This window comes from Phragmites australis, chromosome 5, assembly GCF_958298935.1.
Source record: "Phragmites australis chromosome 5, lpPhrAust1.1, whole genome shotgun sequence".
Classification (NCBI taxonomy): domain Eukaryota; kingdom Viridiplantae; phylum Streptophyta; class Magnoliopsida; order Poales; family Poaceae; genus Phragmites; species Phragmites australis.
In genome coordinates, this window is record NC_084925.1 from 3,667,423 (window position 1) to 3,684,944 (window position 17,522).

Genomic DNA, 17,522 nt, shown 5'->3' on the forward strand with positions numbered 1-17,522 from the left:
GATTCCGCTCTATCCCTTAACCCTCCTCCCCTCCTGCCCTCGCTCTAGCACACTGCCGCCAACACCACCGCTCATGCGACTTACGGCCCCATCGATCGATCTCCTCAATCCTCCCCCACCCACATTGAATTCTTTTGTCTAATAAATTTTTTTGTCTGCCCACGTCCTTCGTCCGCCCACTCCTCGTCCATCTGATCCTGCTAGCTCACTCGCCTGCAAATCCACTCCCCTGCACGAAACACTGCATTGTCGTCCGTCTGATCCCGCTCGTCTGCCCAATCTACCTCATGATCTGGCCTCCTGCCCTTGCTCCAGCGTGTCGCCGCCAGCACCATCGCACCGCCGCTCGCTCCACCGCCATCACCGCTCCGCATCGCTTGATTCCGCTCGATCCCTGAACCTTCCTGCCCTTGCTCCAGCGCACTGCCGCCAGCACCACTGCTCCCAGGACTTGCTCCCCCATCAATCTATCTCTTGAATCCTTCCCTGCTCACATCGATCTCCTAAGTTCTCCCCTACCCGCATCGATCAACCTCTTGGTCTCTGGCTCCATTTATGTAAGGAAAGCCAAGGCAAAGGAGGAGAAAGGGAGAGGAATCACTAATGTTGCGGATCTACATGGTACAAGGCTTCTACATCGCTATCTATGGCCTCTAGATCTAATTGCATGCATCCCCGACCAAGAGCGAAAGAAAGGTGTCCCTTGGATGGAGGACGAACTCAAGTAAGCCACAACCTTACCAAAATCATCGTCATGCTAGAATAGGTGGATCTGATAGTGTCTTTGTGCTAAAAATGGTGAATTTTATTTTGGCTCTTAGGTTCTTCTTGATGGGGCGGAAGAGGTACAAGAGGTGGACATGAGGATCATCTCGCGCAATTACATGGCGACCTGGATGCCAATGTAGGTGTCCAGCCACGTGCAGAAGTACTTCATCGGGCTCAACTCCGACTGAAAGGACTGGCGGTGAAGGAACGTCCCCCCTCAGCCGTCGTCCCTCCACCACTGGTCTTCCACGATCGCCAGACCACGTGCCTAAAAATGTAGGCTCATACCGCCTCGCCAGACGAACCCCTCAACGGCCCGTGCAAGATATCATTCTCTGATTCGGGATTTCTTGTAGCACCTATTAATTGAGTGGATCAGGCGTGACAAAATTCTAATGTTAGTGATCTATGTGATTAATGTTGCAACAGTGAGACTAAGCAGCATCTTTTTTGCTCAAATTCGATTGGCACTTGGACTATTTAGTTGTTTGATAGAGTGGTGAACTATGGAGAACTGAATTTCAATCCTTATTTGTTGGAAGAAGTAGTTTGGTATTGTATTACGAACGAACAGGCATAGAATTTTTTTGCACTACAAAGTATAATATGTTTTTTTCACGATGAAACACTTCATCTTTTCAATCTGGGAGTTAAACCTATACGCATTCAGCGGACCATGATTTAGTATTGGATGGTTTATTAAGTGCTTAGCTTCAGCTACAGTTTACCATTTGAGAATATAAGCCTCGGCAGTACATACATGACTCTAAAGAAGTCATTGAGCTATTGACTCCATCTGATATAGTTTTTATTGACTCCATATTAAGATTTTATCAAGTTTTTCTTTTCCAAATTTCGTTTCTAGATTTTATCATGGATGTCCGAATTTAGGCTTTTCTCGACTGTATGGTAGTATTTTTTTTTAATTTTGTTTTAGAAAAGCTATAGGAGTTACATTTGATTTAACATTTAGTTTTTGAATCTTTTTACCAGTGCACCAATTATTTATTTAATCAGACTCGTAGAATCACAATGTAAAGATTTCTTTAAAACTAGTTGATCCACAGGTACTTGCAGGCTAGACAAGTGCTACACTGAAGCCTTGTAGAGCTGATTGCAAATTGGTGAGTTAAGGGCACAGACTCTGAATTCATTATGCATGCTCTGGTGGAGTGCATAACCTCTAGACGGAGCATTGGAGTATCATGAAGAATCTCGTAGGACCCAATTTGCATCCTTATTCCTGAACTCATGATCCTATATCTATAGATATTTATTCTAATTTCCTCTCTGGATTTCAAGAGCGCACAAAATGAGAACCCGTTAGCGGGAGACAGGAAATTTTATGAGCAAAAGATACTACCTTTGATCTTTTATGGTCGAGAGCGTAGTTGAAGGATTGACCCGTATTACTTAACCATCATTCTGTTACCAACAACCGATGGGCTGCTTAGAGTGCAACATAGAAGGGGTCTTCTATACGAATTCTTCTTAAGATGCGTTGGGTGTTATTCTGATGGTTATGGTTCATTCAGAGCAGTCGAGACATGCTTGTAGAGATGATATCCATCTTCTTGCAACTTGATGCTCAAAATTTGATTCACTTAAGTGTGTCTTTCTGTTTTTTATATACTCAATTGTGTTGGCTATTGGGCAAGATCTACGCTTCAACAAGGGCAACTATGCGTCGTGTGACGAGAACCTGATGTGGCGAGGATGGCATGGTTCAGAGGAGGAGATCAGAGTGGAGGCGTGTGGCAGTGGCTTTGATCTGGTGGGCGTGTGTGGTGACGAGAGTTGTGCTCAAGCGGCTCCGGCACAGCACATGCGCACGCTGGGATCGCGCAGCACCATCCCTTGCATTCAGCCTGTGAGATGTGAATTATGAGTTGTATTTTGTGAGAGTTTTGAGAAGCTAGCTAATTTTCATACGAACAAATATAGTTCATATGCCCGTAGAATCACACGGCATTTAGCTAGTATACCTACAAAGCTACAATTAGATGTTTTGATGTGTATTAATCATAAATTAATATGCTATTTCAGAAATACTTAATTATTTACTAATAAAAATATAAAATAATGTATTTTAAATATAATATAAATATAAATTAGATGAATCCCTGAATCTTATTTTCTAGAGTTTGTCGAATCGAACACCCGTATTCGAGTCGGACTCTGACACCTGTACCCATGTCCCTGTAACACTGGCTATAATAACAATGGTGCACTAAATTTTTTGAAAGGTCTGAGCAGAAACTATACCGATTCTAGAACCTAGACAGGTTGCTTCCATATTGACCGGCAAAAAAAAGGAAATGTTCCCCTTCACACGTCCGATGCATCGGACGGACGACCCGCTCAGTCCACAGTATCATTGGATCGGTCCAAAAATATTTTCGTATCTTCAATATTTCAGACGTTATGAAAAATTATTGCCGTAGTTATTTTCATATGTTGCATCCCGAGAATATCTTGCGTATAGATCCGGATCAAAAAAATTATCTATTTGAGTTAATTTATATATATCTCCAATGTTTCAGACGTTTAAATTTAATGTTTCAGATGTTATAAAAATTTGTTGCAGAAGTTCTTCGATAATGTTGCATCCCGAAATCTCTTGTGTACAGATTCAGACAAAAAAATTATCCATTCGAGTTAATTCCTATATTTTCGCATCTCCAATGTTTCAAACGTTCAAATTAAATTTTCAGACATTATAAAATTTTATTGCATAAGTTATTTTCGTATGTTGCATCTCGGAATATAGGAAATAACTCAAATGGATAATTTTTTTGTCCGGATTGTGTGCTTTTTTTTGCATTTTTTGACGTTGCGAACGTTTATTTCAAATGTTGCAGACATTAATCTTCAATGTTGCGACGGACAATTACAACATCCGATATATCAGACGTCCGGACGCTAGCTTTGAAAAAAAAAGAAGCTCATGTACAGTATTTTATTGAACAGCATGCCATCTGCTGAACTAAATTCTATTATCATACTTCCCAACATTACCGTCTCGCTCTGAATCTCAACCTACCTTCATTGGCAAGCAGAAGATCAGTCCTGACATGCGAGCAGAGTATGACACAATCTGCTTCAGTTATATCTTGAGGATTTCTATTTGCATAACAGAGGACAAATATTTGAATAATTGTTCAGGATCATCATCATTTCTGCAGGTAATGAAAGACTAAAAAGTGGAGCAAAAACAGCTCATGAGGTCAATAGATGAATAACAACACACAATATATACAGATTCCATGAAACATCAATTCACTTATGGGACTAGTGAACAAATGAAGGTAAACCGATATGACTGTCATATGCCAGTCTTCTGCAATATGTTCATTATGCATGTCCTTCTGGCATGGAGTGTCTGCCGATGAATATTTTCTTTTGGATCATATTAGCTGATGGATATGGCCCTCTCAAACAATGGAAGTATCAAAGTTCATCTCGACTAACCTAGTAATTGAGTTTGCTCAGTTGATTGAGGGTGTAGATGTATGTCTTGACCACTTAGGTTCGAATCCTCTTCGATGAGAATTTAGATGTTTATTTCTTCATATTTATAATATCACCTAGTTCCTCCTAAATTAGTTGAGTTTTTTTTTAAGTTCACCGCTCATAGCAGAAAAGTAATGAAGCCTGCATTTGCTATTGTTTGATGTTGACTAAAAACAAGAACGATTAATGAGAAAGCAAGTGAGCTCCAAGTTGAAGAATTTAAAGTTTCACAGAGGCCAAGACTTAGCACTGGAAGGTAGCAAGATAAGTTTCTGATACCATTTTAACATAAAGGAGGGTCTGCATGACAGGTCAGCGTAAATGCATAATTCTAGCATGAAAGGTATACATCACCGAGATATGAAAAATTAGAACATCACTGTGCAGATTTCTCCACACATTCACATGGTGGCATATTGCCACCTATGTACTTTCATACCTCAACTTTCAATATGTTCTATTAAGGGACGAATCAAGGACCACAAGATCTGGCAGTATGGCAAGAGCAGATAAGGGCATCCTTTCTCCTACAGAACCCAGTCCCTTTTTTTTTTTTTGAAAGATTCCAGTAAGGAAATACCCTACTGCAAGAGACTTTTATTACTGAAACGAAATAAAAGCGTTGTACAAAACCTCAGGAAGAGGGAAAAAGGAAAGCAAGAAAACAGAGAGCAAGCGGGAGAGGGAAAACCTACACAAAGGAGCTAATCCATAGGGAAAGAAGGGAATACACGTTGCCTTTCATTCTATGCATCTGAAGGTGCACATAGTCACAGAAGTTATTCTTCCATTTTTGAAGTGAAGGCCTTTCTTTTTAAAATATTTTGGCATTTCTCAGCTTCCAGATTTCCCATGCTACAATTGCAAAGACTTCCCTGAAGAAAGGCTGCTGGAAACCTTGTGTTACCTGCTCTATCATGAAGAAGTCTGTTGTCTGATTCCAGAAGATCCCAATCTCCGACCAACAGGCAGAGCTAAAGGTGAAATCAAAGAATAGGTGGAAAGCCATCTCCTCAACATGAAAAAGATTGCAAAGAACACTATTATAATTGTTGCCTTCAATCCGATGATTTTTCCGTTTGAGGATGTTCCTCATGTTGAGCCTATCTTTGAAAAGGAGCCAAGTGAAGACTTTGATTTTCTTTGAACATTTTGCAGCCCAAATGTTGCAGATGGGGGCGGGGTGGAGAGAAACCCAGTCTATTCACAGGATGCAGTTCGCGTAACTGTGTAACTGTGTAATTTGGAAGAAGTGGTGTACCGTGTTAGCTCAGGTAGAGCGACAAATTCTAGGTAAATAGTGCCTTCTTTTTCTAAAGAAGAGCCCATTAAAGGCACCTAATATTCACTAATCTACAAAATATCAGAAATCAACTATTTTAACATATGCATTTCTATAATGCTGATCCACAGGGGGGAAGTTCAAAATAGAAAGGGCGTCTAATTGAAAAATACAGAAGCTAGGCCATTTGATGAGAAGAAAAGAATGCATTCTAACTGCTCGAGATGACTAGTAGTCCTTTTAGCTATCATCGTGACTTAAACTTTGTTTCAGCAGAATGATGCCTCAAATATCTTTTCTTTTTGGCATGCACGATAATAGATAATATCAAATGTATACAGTCATGGAAACTAAGAAAATACAGTATGTGGAATAATTTTATGTCTCTATTAACATGAATTAGAGAAATGTAGCTCAGATTGATGACACATTGCATGAAGGGAACATTTGGTTAGAGTCTGAAACGCTGGAGCATGGAGATCTTATTGCTTGAATATGTTCAGCAAATTCATTGGTCAATTGGTAGCATCATATCCCAGAAATTGAATGCAACTTTATAAATATTGAAAGAAGTGTTTCGCTGCTGCAAGGAACCTGTAATACCCACCCATGACAGAATGCAACACGAAATGATAGGCAAAACCACACATTCAATTAAACTAGCATATCTAAACTAGCCCTCATAACAAATATATGCTAGTGTGCAGCATCTGCATAAAGCATTCCAAAGAATTTATTCCATATCAGCTAGAAGAATTAAATCTACTTGGCCAGTCTTGTCCACAGAAAATCAAGAACTGATTTGGCTTCACTGAATGCTTTGTCTTTTGTTCTAACAAAGTACACATTATCTTACTTACCAACATGTGGACTATGTATGATTGTCCATGAAACCATATGAAATGAAAATACATGATATTACATGCACCAGAAAAAAGTGCATGCTGTTAATACCACAGTATAAGGTATATACATACATCCAGTATAGTACATGAAAGAATAAGTATGTCTAGAAGAAAATGAAAATAGCAAGTAAATAGGAAACTCAAAGATCTAATACTTTCTATTTATTTAAATAGTTGGTGAAATCCTTGAATTTGGGCAACCAACACGTGACAAATGGAAAACTATTACTTTTCCAATACCCTCATCTTCATGGGGTTTTCATCACCCCCCCCCCCCCTCCCAAAAAAAAATATATTTGCCCACAACAAATAGCATAAATGTTATTGCCATACCTTCTCATCTGGTGGTCTCAAGAATCTAGTTCAAAGGTACTTCTAGACATCAACCACCTCAACCAATAACTTAACAAAGTTGGCACAACTGATAGTTGCACAGCACTGGTATAACAGCATATATGAAAAACAGTTGCCATTGAACCATTGAAGTCTCAAATATTTGCTGAAACACTAAAACTTTGCTTAGATTAACTGCAACAATACACAACACAAATATGTTCAATATAGCCGGTCATAAGGGGATCTTAGAGTTAGGATGGTTCACTTCTACCCGAAAAAAGTATATTGTCCATGGAACTTTTGTGTTCCTCAAGAAAAAAGAGATAAATTTTGATAAGCGGACAGAAATCATTGTTAGTAACTTAGTATACCGTATACCACCAAAAGCAAAACTAACTCCAGGAATATCTGCAGTTAATTGGGATGACATATCAAATATCCATATTTCATAAAACCGATTTGTACTTGTAATTTGTAAGTACATAGTTATAGTTATTAAGATGAAAATATGTATGATGCTTAAATGAAGAATATGGTTTGAAACTGGAGAAGAAAGAAAGCACATTTCATGAATAGCATAATGCAGACTGGAGGGCACAAAAGAATAATTGTACTAGCATGCAAGATTTTCAATCTGTACATATATTGTCACAAATGGATTAAAGAATAAATCCCTCAACACATTAACTTATGATATACTCCAACAAGCTATCTAGAATCAGTGAAGCAGTCACGATTCTTCAGTCGTCATGACCCACATCATAGGTGCTTGTTGAAGGGAGAATTTTTTTTCTCTGTATAAATGCAAGCTCATCAGTACATTATGCAAGCCAAGAGTCTCCTGAAAACATTCAGCTTGACTTCACACAAATACTCAAAAGATGGTTCATGGTCTTTTAGTATTCCTAAAAAAACTCCGAACCTTCTGTACATATTTAGCCACCAAGTTGTTTTCTTTTTCCAAATCTGCACAGCAGTCCATGAAATACTCCTTACAGTTCATCTGTCAAAATAATCCACTCTTTGCCCAGGCCATTTATTTCACCTCGATTTCATTTGCTGGATATGCAGCTCTAAAGGTCCTCAAGCCACGAGAAAAGCCAAATACCCTGAATGACTTAGATTTATTATTTACCTCTGTATCTGCATCAACTGTCTCAAGCATGGCAACTGTCGAAATGGAGGATTTCTCAAGCACTCAGCTCTGGTTGTTAACTATTTTAATGCTGGTTGGTGGAGAGGTATTCACTTCAATGCTTGGTCTTTACTTCACGCAGGCCAAATTTGATACAAAAGGTTCTGCCGACAGAAGGAGCTACTCAGCTTATGTTGATATTGAATCTAGTAATTCTACAAAGTCTGGTCCCAACAGTACCCAGGGCACCAAAGTTACAGTGCCACTGTCCGAACTTCACTTGCAAGAAAAAGACCAAGTTGAGCCCAAGGCAATTGAATCTTTAGGTTATGCACTGTTGGTTTATCTTCTAGTGACAAATTTTGGCAGCTCCTTAGTTATTTACCTTTACCTTATACTCGTACCAGATGCACAAGGAGTTCTGAATAGAAAGGGCATTGGGTTTGTCATTTTCTCTGTATTTACAGCCATCTCCTCAGTTGGGAATTGTGGCTTCACTCCAGTAAATGAAAACATGGTCATATTTCAAAAGAACACCATTCTGCTATTGCTAATTATTCCTCAGATACTAGCAGGAAATACATTACTTGCCCCATGCTTGAGATTAGTGGTGTGGTCACTCAAGAAGATTACTGGAAAAGAAGAATATTATTTCATTCTTGAACATCCGGAGGCCATCAGATGCAAGCATCTTATGAGTAGTAAGGAGTGTATTTATTTGATATTAACTGTTGTCACCTTCATCATTACGCAAGCCATATTGTTTTGCTCTTTGGAATGGAGCTCCGAGGCTTTGCAGGAAATGAACAGCTATCAAAAGATAGTAGGTGCTTTCTTCATGTCAACCAATGCAAGGCATGCTGGCGAATCCATTGTTGATCTGTCAAGCCTCCCTTCAGTAATCCTAGTCCTATACACTATAATGATGTAAGTTCCCTCACTAACCTATTGAGAGATATGATAATACAATCGTGTTATATCATTCACAGACATCAAAATATTATTAAGCTGCATTTTTATTGCATATTTGCACCAACCTGTTGCAGGTATCTCCCTGGTTACACTTCATTTTTACCTAAAGATGATGAGCACCATTCCAAAGCAGAAATGAAAGGCAAAAGGAAAAGGCTATTGGAGAATTGGATCTTCTCCCAGTTGTCTTATTTGGCTATCTTTGTAATGCTAATTTGCATTACTGAGAGAGAAGCAATGACCACAGATCCACTCAATTTCAATGTTTTCAGCATATTGTTTGAAGTTGTCAGGCAAGTCTCTGAAATTACTGTAATCTTCAAAAGATGTGCTCATGATTATCATTACTAACTTCTGGTTCTTGTGGCTATTTTGTGGCAGCGCATATGGAAATGTGGGTTTTTCTGTTAGTTACAGTTGCAAGAGGCTACTGAATCATGACGTACACTGCAAGGATGCTTCATATGGGTTTGTTGGAAAATGGAGTGACAAGGGGAAAGTAATTCTGATCATTGTCATGGTTTTTGGGAGGCTTAAAACATTCAATATGAAAGGAGGAAGAGCATGGAAGCTTAGATAGCATCGATCGTGCATGTAACCAAAATTCCACCACCCCATATATGTTGTAAGTCAGATATACACAGCAAGTCGCTAATGAGATATAAGACCCTAACATAGCATAAGTGCATAACAAAGATGGCAGGTGCTTGTCAGCATTGTCTCTTTGCCTCCCAAAATGCTATTTTCCCCGTCATGCTGTAGTACAAAGTGAATATAGAATACGATAATATCAAAATAATAGACGCACATCGGCAGGGGTTCATCAGATACATATCGATGAAGATATTCTATCTCCATGATCCATAACCATTCGATACACATGATTTAAACTTTGTTGTTGTAGCTTAAATCATGTGTATCGAATGGTTGTCTATATCAACGCCAGCCGAGGGCATCAAATTTGTCGATCTCGGTACTAGCATCAACAAATGCAGTACACCAAAAGACTGATGCACATCTACCACCCTGCATTCAGACAACATAATTCAAAGTCCAAAATAAAATCAGAAGGCAATGGAAGCCTAGTGGGCACTGGTAAGTGCCAGACCCTTGTCAAAGGCTCGTGAGAGATGGAATGGCTCAGTTCAACTACAAGATCAATGGGCGCGTGAATAGCCTAACTGACTAGCGAACATCAATCCTAACTCCTAAGATGAACTAGAACAATGCGCTCCCGCGCAAAAACCTACGCAACCTCTTCCGATTCGAGCAAGCACCAAATCGAGATGATAAACCGTCTAATAATCGGATGGGTCGGGGCATTAAAAAAAAAAACAGGCGAGTTCACGGAACTTGCATATATATTTCGCGAGGCGGATGCGGCGGAGAAAGGCACCTGCGGAAGAGCGGACACGGACGAAGCATGCAGCGGCAGAAACGAATGACGGAGCCCGGAGGAGGGGGAGACGACGGGCGATCGCCGGCGAGTCGCCGCCGCGCCCACAAGCGGAACCTTTTTTTTCTCATTTCTTTTTCGGAGTGGAAAGTGGATTACTGGATTGGCTGCTTGGTTTTTCTCAGGCCAACTCGCCTTCTCCACAATAGTCACGACTCACGAGTGGTGAGATTCTTTTATTTGGTAAAGAAGCGGACGCTCGTCGCGCCACTCTGCGGCACGCATGCTTCTCCTCAAACATTGGTAGGCACGTCTTTTCATTTCATCACTCTCCTTTCTCTCTCCAAATTTGTCTCTCTCCCGCTCGTGGGAGATTTTCGCTTCCTCAAATCAAATGAATAGGGTTCGTTTTCTTATGTTTGATCTAGTAGGAAAAGTTGAAATCGGAAGCGGAAAAAGGGTACATACAAAGGTGAGATCGTGCACTATGATTCTAGTCGATTTCGTGCCCCACTCAAAATTGAATGTGGGAATTTTTTTTAGGGATTTTGAGTGTTTGTGCCTTTAATTTCAGCGGAGTGGAAGCAGCAGATCTTCACGTATGAAGTCGAGTCGGTTCGATTCGTCACGTACCTCTATCAGGTTCGTCTATCTGTTTCTCTCTCTAGCTTTCTCTCACTCGTGGACGATTCTGCTTTCCTCCCCCCAAATCAATTTAATAGGGGTCTATTTTTTGTGTTTGATCTAGTAGAAGTCGAAATCGAGAGTGGGGGAAGGGCACACTGGAAGGTGAGATCGCACATTGTGATTCTAGTCAATTTCGTACTCCTCACTCGAAATCGGATTTTGGATTTTTTTTGGGAGGATTTTGAATGTTGGGTGTGCTTTTGATTTTCATCGGAGTGGAAGCAAGTGGATCTTCGCGCAAGAAGGCGAGCCGGTTCATTTCACCAGCCACCTCTATCAGGTTTCTCTATATCTAGCTCTCTGTTTTGGCTCGTGGGTGATTTTATCCCTAAATCGATTTTCAGTATATTTAAGTTGGTGTTCCAGTTGGAGGCTGAAATTCAAGCGACGTGCCTTGCTCTGATAGATGGGGGTTTCTAATTTAGCTCTGATAACGGACATACCTTGCATCTATCGATCGAATTGAGCAAGTTTCATGTTCATCGAGCAGCCGATTTAGGTATGTAACATGCCTATCGTGGCTAGTTTTGTTATTTGTTCTTGCTTATTTCCATTTCATGTCCCTTTTTTTGTTACTGGTTTTGTTCTAGATGCCATGCATCATCTGCCATATTGGAGCTTCTGCAGTTGCTAGCTGTGAAATTTCTAAAGAAAATCAATATATTGATTAGAAGATGTTGTAAACAGTAGAATTACTGCATTTATCAATAGACAAGCTTCGTGTTATGGATACACTTTTTTTGCAAGCGTAAATAGTAGTATTACTGCAGTTATCGAAAAAGTTTTCCATACCAGTTTATTCTTAGGCAAAATTTTCTAACCAACTATTAGGCATTGGACATTTGACATATCAAGTATTCGAGTTTTGGGTATTGGACATATCTTTTCTTTGCTTGATTTGTTTTTGTTGGGCTGAACATACAGTTTCTTCATAATAGGGGTAATAAAAGTTAGTTGACGAGCAAGCTAGTTTTGATATGGATTAAATGGTCTGAATTTTAATTATGAATGTTGATTTGTTATGATAATTAATTTGAGGCACACAATCTACATGATCTAAGTTTAGCACTTGTTTTCTCTTCGGTTGTTAGAAATTTTTTTATTTCTTCTAGGAATACAATAATGAAAAGTTGAAAATTTGGTGCTATTGTCACCTTTCTATTGCATCATGCAATGCAGATTATACAATACAAATATAAATACAGACTGATGATCTATGGTAATTTAGAGCTATATCTTGTAGTTAGTTCAGCATTACAAAAACCTAAATGTAGCAAAAAGTACTGCTTGTGTTTGGAAATGTTTCACCCGAGTAGGATACTAGGATTACAAGTTTCCCTCATTTCAGAGAGCACGAGTCATGCATACATTTTTTTAGAAAATACTCTATGAGTCTACTGTTTGTCTTGAGTAATGTTCAGTTTCAGTATTCAGAATGCTCCGCTCTTTTGTAAGAGTTCCTGATATAAGGAGTTCTTGTCAGAATACTCTATGCATACATTTTTTCTGATCTGAGGAGACTAGTGGGGTTGTCCCGTGTTATTTCTTGAATCTTAATTACTTGGTTTTTAGTGTGTACACTTTTTAAAGATAGATATATCAGCACACATAAATGCAATAATTGATGAACAAAATTACATCATGGTTTTGAACCAGTTCTATATTGTCACATATGTGTCTTGTGATCAGTAAATCAGCATTTGATACGGGTTTCATCCTCCTTTGGTGTTTGATTGTTCATTTGAGTGACCCATATGCACCCTTGTTGATCATTTTAGAACTAACAAAATCTTTCACTAGGAATTTTCAACTTAAACCAAAACTTATTAGCTAATTTCCTTCCAAGTTGGTGAGGCAATAGCTTACCAAGGTGATGATCAGTAGCTGATCCAAGAGGAGGACTGAGACATGGCCTACTTGTTACCCAAAACATAGCATCACTAACCCATCTAACTATGTAAGGAAATATATGCATGCCTTGTGCATTTGTGCATATGTAGTAGGGATGCAGTAGGGATAGAGCACTTTTTTTCTTCTGATAACTCATTTGTGCATTCTTGTTATCCAAAACATAGGCTAGGTGAGTAGCTGCTCTATTCTTTTTTGGCGAGCAGTAGGGATAAAGCTAGTAAAAGTAGTTATGAATATAGTGCTCAGGATGCATTTTTCTGAAAATACGAAAGCAAACTCTATGAAATTTGGAAGCAATTCTTTCATAATCATTATACAATTTTTATTCATCCATTATGCAACTTTACTTATCAAGTAGTGATGCATGCACACTGATTATGTAGTTTTTTTACTCATTTGGTTTATGCATGCACACTAATTATGTACACACTGATTATGCAGTTTAGTAACTAAACCATATATTTTAATTTATTCTTTACTCTCATTTATTTTAATTCAGAGTGACAGAAATAGAGCTTCACCAGCAAGACTTGTTAGATTGTACAAAACTATATCACCTGAACAGCGAAACATGATAGAAGGCGTTGGGTTTGGTGGGTTGCTTAATATCGGAACCGGTATGTTGCATGTTGATCTCACCAAGTGAGTGATAAGGAATTTCTAACCTAAAATAAGTGAACTTGTGATATCTGAGAGAGGGAGGGTAAATATTGCAGCAAAAACATTTCAAAAGATTTTAGGCTTGCCAAGGGAAGGGAATAAGGTGATCTATGACTTTGACGTTGAAGCCATCAATTTCATTCATGAGGAATACCAAATTGATGATGAGGTGGCACCTCAGATCAACTTAGCTTATTCTTGTTGTGTCCACACTCTTGTGCCCAACCACTTGTCTGTTCATCAGCTCAAAATGTTATCCTGCATTGTGCGATTTATCAAAAATCAAGGAGCTCAATTGGTGTCAGTTTGTGGTTGATTTGTTGAAAACTTATATACATGAAATGTAGACTAGGAATTCTGTCAATGGTTGCCTCTTTTTTCTTTTGGTAAGCATGTCTTAATTGTATAAGCATTGCCATTTAATATATTTTTCTTCTTTTTTGCTAATCACATTTTGTTAATGAATGTTTGTTTTTTTATTTATCTGTACATGTATTGTATCTCGACTCATTGGATGTTCCAAATGTTTGAATTCTTGATGGTCTACCAAGAGTTGTAGCTTGAAAAAGGGCACTGATTGATAAGATTATTAAACTTGATACTAATATAGACGGTACATTCGGGAAACTAAAAGTATATGATCTTTTTTCTACATTTACATTGTTTTGCAAATCAAGTTTAACAATAGTTTGAGGTTTTTTTTTTATTCAATAGGGACACCGATTTTTGTTCTTGTTCACTATTTTTGTTTAAGATTAAGCAATGGGATCACTCTATTGTTCAGAAATCATTACTTAGATCGATGGGAGATATTGAGAGATTTATTGCATCAAATGTCAAATCAAGTCTATCATCTCAGGTTTGTAAAATATTGTTTGTAGACTTTCTATTATGATAGTATTTCATGGTAGCTACTAGCATTGTGGCAGTATTATCTGAAAATCAAAGTAGTACGAACTGATATTGGTAGCTTAATTGATATCTATTGTTCATTTGAAGTTTAAGTAGCTTAACTGATATATGTTATTCATAAGCATATATGCAATGAATAAGAAGCAAATTTTATCTTGTCTAGTATATGTTGTTGCATTTTGCTTGTTGATTAATGATGATGAGATTTTGGATGTTCTGTCATATGTAAGAGAAGCATATTTGCAAAAGTTATAAGCAAAATGTAATAGTATGTAGAAGCATATTTTCAAAAATAAAGAAGCAACTGATATTCAAGTATGAAGTAAACTGCATCAAGCACTTGGTTCAATAAATCACCTCATTGTTCATTACATAAATAAATTGAATTAACATTATGATGTTTATATCTCTGCATAAGTATATATGCAATGAATAAGAAGTAAAATTTATGTTGTCTAGTATATGTTGTTGCATTTTGCTTGGTGATTAATAACGATGAGATCTTAGATGTTCTTCCATATATAAGAGAATCATATTTGTAAAAGGTAGAAGCAAAATGCAATAGTATGTAGAAGCATATTTTCAAAAACAGGGAAGTAACCTGATATTCAAATATGAAGTAAACTGCATCAAGCACTTGGTTCAATAAACCACCTCATTGTTCATTACATAAATAAATTAAACTAACATTATGATGTTTATATCTCTATATATCTAATATGTGAATAGTTGCAATTCTGCATTTGGAATTCTTTTTTCTATTTTATTCAGATACTTGGGGGCTATGTGCTTATTAGAGTGGCAAATACTGCACTGGTTTCTCCTTTTTAGTTGTGCATTCATTCCATTTAATATCATTTTTGACTTTTTTTTTGCCCTTTGACAACTAATCTTGGAGGATTCTTTACTTTTTTTGAAGTACTAGGAATAGAAGCATCATGTAGATTTATATCAATAGTCTCAAGTCCAGTAGGACTAGAAATAACGGTAGTATGTGTAACAACTGAAGTTGCAGTAGCTAAAGCTATAGAAGCTGTAGTAATATGTGAGCATCAAGAGTGATGGGATTATTGTGTGCACTAGCTGCAGTATTAGCTCATGTCTCATTCCATTGTGTCCTTTTTTTCTTTTTCTTCTTTAGATCTTCAAGTTCAGATTAGATCATTCCAATGTGCTTTATACCAATTTCATAATCATCTTCTAAAATTGAACCCTCGTGAGCAAACTTTGTGAGCGTGGAGGCAAGATTGCTCAATCTTATTGTCTTTTGGTTCTGTAAAGGCATACCACTAGTCCCAATGTCAGCTTGAAGATTTGCATTAGCATTTGTGCCAATAGGCATTTCTTGCTGCTTCCACCTTGCCAATATGTACCGGTCAGACACCTTCTTGACACCAAATCTGCTCATAACCTTGATGATGTGATAGCAAATTATGTCATCCCTATCAAACTTGCTGCACTCGCAATAGTAGCTTTCTTCTTATTCAATTGTTGTCACATCATATGACTTAGTGCCATAGCCATCAACAAACTTATCATTCAGCACAAGCCTAAACTAGTAGTCACCTATAGGTTGCACCAAATACTCTTCGGTCTTTTCAAATTCTTTTGAGAATATGTAGAATATGTTCTTCGTGTACACGATTGAGGCATGATTCTTAATAGGGTTCTTCGACCATGTGTTTTAAGTCTTATCATTGGTTCTGAAGTCCTTCCCATCTTGAGCAACAAGGCACTTACCTTGAATCTTCTGGTATTGCTTAACAAAATCCAGTATTGATAAGTTTGGGATGACATACAGCTTCAACACCACATTAAAACCTTCACTTCTTTGGGTGGATTGGAGGAACGGGAAGAAGCAATGCATATACTACTCTAGCACAAAACTTTGTCGAATGCTATATAAATGCCTAAAATGCTTGTTGTCCTCCAAGCCATGCTTTTGAACCATAGCATGCCACTTTGTCTCAAACTCTTCCGACATGACACTATAGTTTATACAATCCTTGAAGTAATCCTCTAATACTTTATCTTCCTTAAGTAACGGACCTACAGTTCCAGTTGTTTTGTTCAGGCCTTGTTTGGCACAGCTCTAGATCTAAGATTTTTTGGAGCTGGTTAAACCTAGTTCCAAAAAATCTTGGATATGGAGTTGCGAGTGGATTAAGGTTATTTAGTTGATCTATCTAATTTTTATTTTGGACTAAAAATAAAAATTTAAGCCACTTTATTTTGTCATACAAATTCTAGATCCAGCATGGATCTCGGAGCTAGAGCTATGTCAAATAGGCCCTCATTATGTGCCATCGGCAGTTCCTGTGATTTGCAAGTGGGAACACATGTTTAATTGCACTTCTCATAGCACCATCTTGATCAATAATAATATTTAGCGGAACTTTCCCTTTCATTGCTTTCAAGAATGTTCAGAAAAGCTAAACAAAGCTTGGTGTCTTTTCATCTCTTAGGAACGCATAACCTAGCTAGAACAATTGACCATATCTGTTTATTTCAATGAAGGGTACAAAGGGTATATCATACATATTTGTCATATATGTTATATCAAAAGATAGATAGTCATGATATGCTTTATACGCCTTCCTTGCCACATCATCTATCCAGAATAGGTTCTGAGGCCTGTAATCATCATCCAATTTAAACTTCTGAAAAAAAAAATATGGGTCATGTTGCTTCAATTATTCAAAATATTCTAATGTTTCTTGCATATCTTTATACTTTTCAGTTGTATGGAGTGTTGAGCGGAAGTGGTGGACATCTTTATCTTCATATTGTACTAGTTACCTAGAGCCATAGAATTCAGGACATTAGCTGTATAATGCGCCCTGTTTTTAAGTTGCAACCATGCAACAAAGAGATAAAGGCTTTCTTTTCTTTAGAAATTTCTTTATGTGACCTAAGGAATTTTGTCAGCGAAGGCTTAGTAATAAGTGCATAATTGTGCTCGGATATGAAATAAATCACATCCCACCTATCACCAATGAGCTTCACAATCATTTTTGTTTTGCATTGCATATACTTCATTTTTTT

The 17,522-nt window shown here is 37.9% G+C and overlaps 1 protein-coding gene and 1 long non-coding RNA gene across 3 annotated transcripts; one reads left to right on the forward strand and one right to left on the reverse strand.

Moving 5' to 3' along the window:
- Positions 1–4,723: 4,723 nt before the first annotated feature.
- On the reverse strand, positions 4,724–10,616 carry LOC133918460 (uncharacterized). The gene is made up of 3 exons (XR_009909766.1): positions 10,308–10,616; positions 4,977–5,515; positions 4,724–4,808 (listed from the first exon to the last, which is right to left on the reverse strand). It is a non-coding gene; the product is annotated as an uncharacterized LOC133918460 (long non-coding RNA).
- LOC133918459 (cation transporter HKT1;3-like) lies at positions 7,547–9,743 on the forward strand. 2 transcript variants are annotated; one of them, XM_062362344.1, is made up of 4 exons: positions 7,547–8,265; positions 8,347–8,866; positions 8,986–9,204; positions 9,293–9,743. In XM_062362344.1, the coding sequence occupies exons 1-4, from the start codon at positions 7,686–7,688 to the stop codon at positions 9,489–9,491; spliced, it is 1,518 nt and encodes a 505-aa protein (XP_062218328.1). In that variant the 5' UTR covers positions 7,547–7,685; the 3' UTR covers positions 9,492–9,743. The 2 variants fall into 2 exon arrangements, with proteins under 2 accessions (XP_062218328.1, XP_062218327.1); XM_062362343.1 differs by having other exon boundaries at positions 7,548–8,866.
- Positions 10,617–17,522: the final 6,906 nt, after the last annotated feature.

What these genes read in the sequence shown, in the direction of transcription:
- LOC133918459 (XM_062362343.1), top strand. Translation starts at nt 7,686, where the DNA reads ATGGTTCATGGTCTTTTAGTATTCCTAAAAAAACTCCGAACCTTCTGT. An exon ending in GTCCTATACACTATAATGAT is followed by an intron (nt 8,867 to 8,985) that starts GTAAGTTCCCTC and finishes AACCTGTTGCAG; the next exon opens with GTATCTCCCTGGTTACACTT. An exon ending in ATATTGTTTGAAGTTGTCAG is followed by an intron (nt 9,205 to 9,292) that starts GCAAGTCTCTGA and finishes ATTTTGTGGCAG; the next exon opens with CGCATATGGAAATGTGGGTT.